At 54.9% G+C, this 8,990-nt stretch overlaps 1 protein-coding gene across 2 annotated transcripts in view; it reads left to right on the top strand.

The window, feature by feature from the left end:
• Positions 1-8,990, top strand: part of IL4I1 (interleukin 4 induced 1) — a 39,206-nt gene that overhangs the window by 25,536 nt on the left and 4,680 nt on the right. Inside the window, exons 1-4 of one of the 2 annotated variants that reach the window (XM_068527691.1) lie at positions 7,439-7,476; positions 7,795-7,829; positions 7,919-8,157; positions 8,849-8,961. In XM_068527691.1, coding sequence (XP_068383792.1) covers positions 7,817-7,829; positions 7,919-8,157; positions 8,849-8,961 — 365 coding nt within the window. In that variant the 5' untranslated portion in view covers positions 7,439-7,476; positions 7,795-7,816. Of the gene's footprint in view, positions 1-7,438; positions 7,477-7,794; positions 7,830-7,918; positions 8,158-8,848; positions 8,962-8,990 lie in introns of those variants that run through there. The other variant, XM_068527690.1, reaches the window with a different exon arrangement.

The following is an 8,990-nucleotide window of genomic DNA, read 5'->3' as shown; positions in this document are numbered from 1 at the left end:
GCTGCTGTTAATGTGGATAACTTAGAAGAAGGTTGGGAAAAGAGCAGGTTCCAGATCAAATGGGATGCCATTTGTCTGAAACTCAGAAGCAAGCACACCTAAATGCACTGCCGAGGCGTGCATACACGTGCATACACACATACACATGTTCACAACGTGGGTTCCTCTGGTGCTGATGGCAGGAGAGGAGCAGGTGGGGAAACCCATTATAGCTGGGTCATATCTTCCAGTACTCATAAATATCCAGTCATCTGTCACCATCCCCAAGGCGTGTCATCAGCAGCATTCCTCTCCCTGTTACCTGGGGCTGGCCGGAGGGTTCTAGTTGTGCTTCAACAGTGGGCAGCAGGTAAAGCTGGGCTGCAGCTTTGTATCGGGTGATTTCCAGATACTGGCCTGACGCTCTCCCTCTGACCCTGGCCCCTGTAGGCGCCAGTGATGCCGAGCACTCGGGTCTTGCTCCTGGTGCAGGGCATTGGAAGTCTGCCCTCCACCCTCCCTCAGCCTGTGCCACACTAAGCCGTGTTTTGGCTAAGGAGGGCCCAAGGACACTGGACATGTATGGGCCAGTTTCCCAAAGTCATGATCACGAGTCATTTCCTCAGGCCATCTTGGGCTTCTAAGAACCACTGTCCCATCCAAGCAGAAGCCATGGAAGAGGGAGGGGAACGAGCTAGAAGAGGGAGACCCCGGCAACCCCAGTTGCTTCTCTCCAAAGGCTCCAGCCCCTGCGACAGTGGCCCTCTGTGCCATCTGTGAGCCGTGACTTCATCCGGGACCTGTATCTGACTCCCTCACCTGAGGTGAGGAGAGATGGGGAGGCCTTGAGTCCTCTTAGAAAGTAGGAAGTAGTGTTTTACCTACATGTATTCATTCAGCATCCATCTTTGGAGCACCTGCTACCTACCAGATCCTGATCTAGCATTGGGGTTTCAAAAATGGAACGATAATTCTCTGCGCATGAGGTCACTGGCAGGGGCCACACAATCTCGATAAGAAAAAAAAAATTCCTTGAGCTTGCACTTCCAATGCGTATACCTATTACTTTGCATATTAAACATTAGTGGAGCTTAATTGCTTTCTTATAGTTGTATTTTTTAAATAAAAACAAATTGGAAGTTCTAATATTTTCCTCCCACACCCCAAGGGATCTCGGGCATCCCACTTTGAAGGACACAAGCGATTATAATAAATCGACACAACATCCGTGCCAGAGTGGGGGCTCCAGTGCTTGGGCACCATGGGGGGAATGGCTCCAGCAGCTTCCTGGGGGAGCCAGAGGCATTCCCAAGATTGCAACAGGGTCAGCAGCTGACTGGGTACCACCCCGCGAATGCTGGCTTCATTGTAATTGCAGTTTCCCTTTCTAGGAAGAAAACAGATGCATTTCCTTGTCAGTCCAGACAAATGGCCTCTCCTTAAGTTCCTCTTCATTAATTAACATGAAGACAAGCGTGGTGACTAAATTCGGAGTCAGAGGCTTTTAAAGGTGAATCTCTCCCTCAGTAAGCTGTTACGGCATTTCTTCTCCCTGTTTAGGGGTAAGAGTGGCAACTGTGGGTTTATGGTTACGACTCGCTTTTCATCTCCAAGACACCCTCAAACAACTGCCTCCGTTATGGCCCGGCCCTTTCCCCAGGCTGATGCCCCTGCCTCATCTGGCACAGCTGGGCATCAGAGAGTCAGATGTTTGAAACAGCCAGAGATTTCCAGAGGTCGAGCAGCCTTGATCTCCAAAGGGAAGTTGAAACAAATGAGTCTCAAGCAGTGGTGTGCTGGTAGCAGTCGGCCCTCCAGGGTCAGGGAAAGCCCTGACTGATAGCATATGCCCATTCCCATGGTGTAAATTCTCCCACTATGGCTGATTTCAAGCCACCGAGGTGAAGTCACCAAACACAAATTTGGGAAATTGACACACACTGTGTAGATGCAACTAATTCACCTCGGGAGTATATATGTAATAGTAAAACGTAATCAGATAATTAAGGGATGAATTTTGAGTATTATCTTTGTTTTTAATAAAATTAATTGTAAAGATTTTAATTTTTTAATAATGGCTCGCAAAGCAAAACCAAAAAAGAGATCCGAAAATTAAATGGTCGGCTCTCGTGAATAGGTGTGAGCCAGCTCCAGCACACCACTGCTCCCAAGGTTTTCAGTCAACCTCAAAACTGCCTTGGTGCTTTAAAAGTCTGCCCTCAGACCAGCAGCTCTCTGCAGAACTTCCCAGGAACAAAATCCCTCACCCTCTGAAGTCGGGTCTGCTTGTAGACACCAGCCAACCCCCAGCCAGACCTAACTGTCCTGAGCCACCCCTGGGCCTGTCCCACAGCCCTCACACACCTTGGCACTGGTCACTTCACACTCCAGAGACCCATCTGGGCACTGCCCACACCTCACCTCCAGACACCATCCTGGTTCAACCCCATGACCTGCTGAGATTTCCCCGAGGCAGAGCCCAGGTGTGCTGCTCTGCTAGGCTCAGGCCTAGCCTGGGGCCGTGGGGCCACATCAGACCCCACCCCTGGGTTCTAAGAGCATAGACCCCCAAATCCACTGAACTGAAAGTGACACTTCCTGACAAAGATACTCAGTATCACTCAGATGCAGTGTGGGCTCTGTGAATGTTGATTCAAACCAACTGTTAAAAGAAAAAAAAGTTTTGATGGGACTTCCCTGGTGGTCCAGTGGTTGAGACTACGCGCTCCCAGTGCAGGGAACACAGGTTCGATCCCTGGTCGGGGAACTAAGATCCTGCATGCTGCATGGCGTGGCCCAAAGAAAAAAAAAACAAACACGTTTTGAGATAATCAGGGAAGTGTAAGCATTGATTTAATATCATTTTTAAATGTGATAATGGTATTGGAGTTTTATTTTTGAAAAAGCAAATAAGTTCTTATCTTTTTTTTTTTTTTTTTTTTAAAGCTGGTGGAAGGTAAGCTTGCCAGCCATGAGCCATCTTTTTTTTTTTTTAAATTTTATATATTTATTTATTTATTTTTTGGCTGTGTTGGGTCGTAGTTTCTGTGCAAGGGCTTTCTCTAGTTGCGGCGAGCGGGGGCCACTCTTCATCGCGGAGCGCGGGCCTCTCACTATCGTGGCCTCTCTTGTTGCGGAGCACAGGCTCCAGATGCGCAGGCTCAGTAGTTGTGGCTCACGGGCCTAGTTGCTCCACGGCATGTGGGATCTTCCCAGACCAGGGCTCGAACCCGTGTCCCCTGCATTAGCAGGCAGATTCTCAACCACTGCGCCACCAGGAAAGCCCAGTTCTTATCTTTTTTAATTAATTTTTATTGGCGTAGAGTTGATTTACAATGTTGTGTTATTTTCTGCTATACAGCAAAGTGAATCAGTTATACATATACATAAATCCACTCTTTTTTAGATTCTAATCACATATATGTCATTACAGAGTACTGAGTAGAGTTCCCTGTGCCGTACAGTAGGTCCTTATTAGTTATCTATTTTATATATAGCAGTGTATATATGTCAGTCCCAAGCTCCCAATTTATCCCTCCCACCAAGTTCTGTTCTTTTAGCGCAGAGGTTGGCAAACTGTGACCCCACTTCCCGTTTTTGTAAGTAAAGTTTTATTGGAACACAGCCACACCCATCCATTTACATGCTGTGACTGCTGGGAGGACAGAGTTGAGTAGGCGAGGTGGAGACCACGTGGCCCCAAAAGCCTCAAATGTTTATAGAAAAAGTTTGCCAACTTCTGTCTTACGGAAACATCCTCAAGTATTCACCTACAAAAATGATAATATGTCTGGGGTTTGCTGTAAAATAATCAGTGGGGGAGGGAGAAAGTGCAAATGAAACAAGATAGGCTATGAGGCGATGAATGCACCTGGCTTCATCATCCTAGTCTGTTTTTATATGTGTTTGAAATTTTCCGTAATAAAAAGCTTTCGAGAAGGGGGCATCTGCGCTCCACGGCCTCCCAAGTGCTCTGACCCCACACCAGGACCCTGGCATCTCTGGTCTAACAAGGGAATCGGGACAGAGCCAGCACCACTCAGCCCGGTTTCGCACACACCCAACGATGACTTCTGTCCCGGGCTAACCAGAAAGGCCATGGGCGCTGAGAGAGCCCACCAGAGCCAGCCATGCAGTGAGTGCCCCCATCAGAGCCCTGGGATTCTGGAAACTGGGGAAGGAGGGGCAAGGGGGCTCTGAGGGAAGGGGGCCCCTGTCTAGGGGTCAGGCCAGAGATCAGGGCCTCAAGTAGGTCTGTCCTCTGCCCTCTGCACCCCTCCCCATCCAGTTCTGGACCCCCAACTTCTGCCTGGGGCCCTTGGCATGCCCTGGGTAGGCCCTGCCCTCCTCTGAGACTTGGTGAAAGTTTTAATACTGACCACTCAGGGTCTTTGGACTGACTCAGAGGAAAGAATATATATAAGGCACTAGCCCTGTCCGTTGCCCATCTCTGTGGCCACCATCACTAGTAGCTGCCCTGAGGGGCCACAGAGGCCCCGCCGGGGTGGCGGGGGAGCGGGGCCAGGTCTCTGGCTGCTTCGGATGTGACCTAACCCCGTTAGAACTGTCATTGTGGTTCTAGAAGCCAGGCAAATAAGGTAGGGTTTTCTCCCTAGAGACAATTTTTACCTGAAAGGGTTGAAAAAGCCCCAGGTCTTTCCCACCATCTGCCCCCACCCTCAGTTCTCGCTGTGTGTCCTATATCTCCTACTCACAAGCTTAGGAAACCTAACCTAATCCAAACCACTCTTTCTCATGACCCTAATTCATACCCTAATACCCTAAATTCAACCCTAACACCAATCTCTGATTTTATCAGGAATGAGTCTGGAAGATCCAGTTATTTCTACCAAAGCAACCCCCAAATTACTCATAATCTCTTGACCCCAAAACAACCTTTGGTGTATGGCCTTCCAGCATTTCTTTTCCTGCCAACTGTACCATGGACCATATCTGGCCGCTCTTGGGCGTTCCACCCAACATCAACCAAACCCTAGCCCCGTGCTTCTCAGCAGGGGAGAGTCTGCCTCCCCTTCCCCTGGGAATGGTTGGCGATGTCTAGAGACATTGGTAGCTGTTAAGCCTTGAGGGGCAAGTGCTACTGGCATCTGGTGGGTAGAGGCCAGTGATGCTACTCAACATCCTACAATGCACAGGACCTTCCTCACAAAAATGGTCCCAACTGCATAGCACCGAGACGGGGAGCCCCTGCCCGGGCCCCATCCCCGGTCCACGAGCCTGAGCTAACCAAGTGTTAACCATCCTGGAGCCGGGCCGCTGGGATCAAACACAGGTTCTGCCCCTTCTTAGCCGGTGCCTGATCTGAGCCCCAGTTTTCTCCACTGTACAATGGGGACAGCTCAACCCACCCTGTGAGACTTGTCACTGGAGCCAGTGAAATAGAACGTGTAGCGTGTCGGGCACGCAGTACTCAGCAGGACCCACCGTCACTTTATCAGCATCAAGGAGACCGAGCAGGCCTTGCCCTCGTAGCCTCCGTGAGTCCTGCTCGCCTCCCCACCTGACTCCTTGCATGGGGTCTCTGGGGTAAGGCTGCACGCCTTCCATAGAGTCCAGGGGGTGAACTGGGGGTGTGCCCGGAGCCGGGAGAACTGTGAACAGAGACCTTGTGCAGGAGAGACCAGGGGGTCAACCCAGATGCTCTGCGGACCAACACTCCTTGCCCAGACGTGCCCTGGGAGCCCCTTGGCTCTGCTGCCTCCATCCCTTTCTGCTTCCATGTTCTTGCTGCTCCCTTTCTCTGTGTGGGACATTGCCATGAGGCCGTAGAGCAGAGGGGCCTCCGGGAAGGGGACGGGGTTGGGGTAGGGACCTGGGATCCGGTGGACTCCCAGCTCTGCTGTGTCCCACTGTGGGACCCGGGGCAAGTGCCTTCCCCGCCGCGGGCCAGGTTCCCCCTCCCTCACAAGGTGCGTAAGGTCCTGACGAGATGGCACGCCAACCCTCCACGTCATTGTGAATGAAGCAGGCGGGGTCTGCGATGGGAAGGCCTGCCAGCTCTGAGGCCTGTGCCAGTCCTGGGGTCCGCCCCTGCCCGGCCCCTGGCCACCTCTGGGCCTCAGATTCCTCCTCTACCCAGGGCAGAGCTCTGAGCACAGGCCACCTCAGAGAGCGGCAAGCCTCTCGCTGCTGGTTTTTGCTGACTCTCGCCCTTGGCTTTCTCTCAGTGTCCAGCTCACTGATTTTGTTCCCTTCTTGGCCACCGCCTCCCCACCCGCATCAGATGTTTTCTGACTCACTGGTATGCACCCCCTCCAACCCCATACCTCCGTCAAACCACATCCCTCTTTCATTTACTGTTTGGATTTTCCCAACTGGTTGCTGCAGAGGACCTGCCGCCCTCTGGCTTTCCTCCTCACCACTCGCCTGGTGCTCTCTCCTCCAACCCCAAGAAAAATCCCCAAGATTGCCTCTCCCCACCCCCTTCAAGGGACCCACCATGTGTCCCCTTGGCTAAAGCCCCAAAGCCATGAGCCACGCAGGGTCTCCTTGGAGCCGGGTCACCCTGTTCTCACTGCCTGCCCCTCGCCCCTCAGGAGAAAAGGGCCCCACGGACAGCGGGTGGTGATGGCCAAAGCCAGGGAGAGAGACAGAAGCACTGGACAGTTTCTCCGAGGTGCCCCCTCCTGCCGCCGAAGCCCTAGCCTGAGCCGAGCGCCACAGTGGTTCTCAGCGCAGGGGGGACGGGCTCCTTGCGCAGGGCTGGGGTTGAGGGGGCCTTCACTGAATCCCTCTAGCACCCGCTCGGCGGCAGCAGCTGGCATTTCCTAAGAAGCAGCTTCTAGTACTGACCCGGCTGCTGTTCCCAGGGCCCTGACCTGGATTCACTGCCTACTCCCGCCAGCACAGGAGCGACCCCCCTTGACAGATGACACCGGAGCCAAAGAGAGGGGAAGGCCTGCTCCAAGTCCCCCGCTGGCAGGTGCCAGACTCAGGACCCAGGCAGGCTGGCCCAGAGCTCGTGCCACCGACCACGAGCTGCTGCCTGCGAGTCCCCTGCTGTGCCCGTTTCACTGAGCTCAGAGCGGCCATGTGGCGGGGGCCAGCGAGGGCCCTCCAGCGCACAGGGACGGCTGACACAGAGAAGGACTCAGAGGCTGTCGCAGGGCACACGCAGCCCCAAGGCCAGAGGCCGCCTCTCCCCCTGCTCTGAGAATGAAAGAGGCAGAGAGGGCAGAGGAGAGGGCAGACACAGGGGCCCTGCGATCAGATCAGGGGGACCAAGGGCTCGGGGCAGGCCAGACTGATTTGCTTCCTCCCGACCCCTTCCCCCTCCGCCGCGCCCCCTCCGGCCTCAACTAGACTCTGAGCATCTGACCCGCCGCCCAGGAAAGGAGTTTCGTTTCCCACAGCTCGATTTCCCAAAAGGGAGGGGAGGGCGGGGCTCGGCTCGGTTTAAGGACCGAGAGGGGGGACTCGGCAGACAGGCGGAGGGGACAGAGGAGAGAGGAGGTGCTGCTGCGTGCGGAGGCCGAGGTAGCGAGGAGGCTGCAGAGAGACTGGGCCCCACGGAAATAGACGGGGAGACAGGGCTGAGCAGGGCAGATAAGGGAGAAACAGGGAGACCCAGAGGAGGTGAGAGAAAGAGGGGACAGAGAAGAGAGACAGGAGAGGAGAGGAGACAGGCGAGCAGAGACCAGGAGCCGGCTAGCCCGGAATCAGGGGACACACACGTCTAGAGAGACCGGAGCCATAGTGGGGAGGGCTGAGGTGGGCGCGGGGCAGCCCACAGCGGGCCAGGCTGGGGGGGACACAGGCTCCTGTCACAGTGGCCCTGCTTCCCCTCCAACCCAGACACGTCTCCCCCCAGAGAGACATGCACTCCTTGGGTAAGTAAGCAGGGGAGGGGGCAGAACCCGCTTTTCTCTCCCCACATACCCGCTGACCTGCCCGCTGACCCTGTCCTTCTTACCCCCAGCCTGGCGCCTCCTCGCGCTGGTCCCCGTCCTCCTCAGCCTGGCAGCCTCCCTGGACTGGCAAACTGCCCAGAGCCACGACCCCTTCGAGAAGTGCATGCAGGATCCCGACTATGAGCAGCTGCTCAGAGTCGTGACCTTGGGCCTCAACCGGACCTCGAAGCCCCGGAGGGTGGTTGTGGTTGGTGCGGGCGTGGCTGGGTTGTTGGCCGCAAAGGTGCTCAGCGATGCTGGACACAAGGTGAGAAGTGCTGCTTGCTGTCTACCTTGAGTCTTTCCTGCTGCGGCTGGGAGTCCTGGGTAGAGGGACCTGGCTACGTCCCTGTTGAGGGGTGGGGGTGATGGGAGGCGGAGAGAGGGAGCTATGCTTTCCTTGTGGTCTGGGGAGCGAGGCCTGGAACCCTCTGCTCTAACATGAAACCCAGAGAGAACGTGTGTCTGTGCTGAGGGGGCTTTGACTTTCCCTGCCCCGCTCTCATCCTGGAGGAAAGTCCCTTGAAACCTCCTCCAACCTCCTGGGGGGAACGTGTGTTGGTGGAGATGGAAACTCCACACAAGGGGAAGTGCCCCCTGAAGTCTAACCCCTGTCGCTCTCGCTGAAATCCAAGAATGAGTATGGGCCAGGCCAGTGGCTTCAGTACACACGAGAAATCTCCCCACTCCCTGAGCTGGGAAGTCCCTCTGAAATCTGGCCAGCGGCCTTCCTGCTGCAGTCTGGAAATTGTCACATTGTACATGTTCACTATGACTTTCTGTTCTCCCACCAGCCCCTCCCACCTCCCCATAGAAAAAGATCCTTCCTTCATCTTCATCTGTGCTGCTGTGGGGTTGGAAGGTTGGGTGGGTGCCCGGGGCGGGGGCTGCAACAGGGTTGAGATGGGGGGGTCAGTGGGAGGAGCTAAAGCATCTGCTTGCTGCCCATCGTCCCTCAGGTCACCATCCTGGAGGCAGACAACAGGATTGGGGGCCGAATCTTCACCTACCGGGACCGGAAGACCGGCTGGATTGGGGAGCTGGGAGCCATGCGCATGCCCAGCTCGCACAGGTGGGGCCTGACCTGGGGGCCAGGCAGGC

The sequence above is a fragment of the Eschrichtius robustus genome, chromosome 19 (genome assembly GCF_028021215.1).
Source record: "Eschrichtius robustus isolate mEscRob2 chromosome 19, mEscRob2.pri, whole genome shotgun sequence".
NCBI lineage: Eukaryota > Metazoa > Chordata > Mammalia > Artiodactyla > Eschrichtiidae > Eschrichtius > Eschrichtius robustus.
Note: the sequence above shows the minus strand (reverse complement) of the source record. Positions and strands in the feature narration are given on the sequence as shown.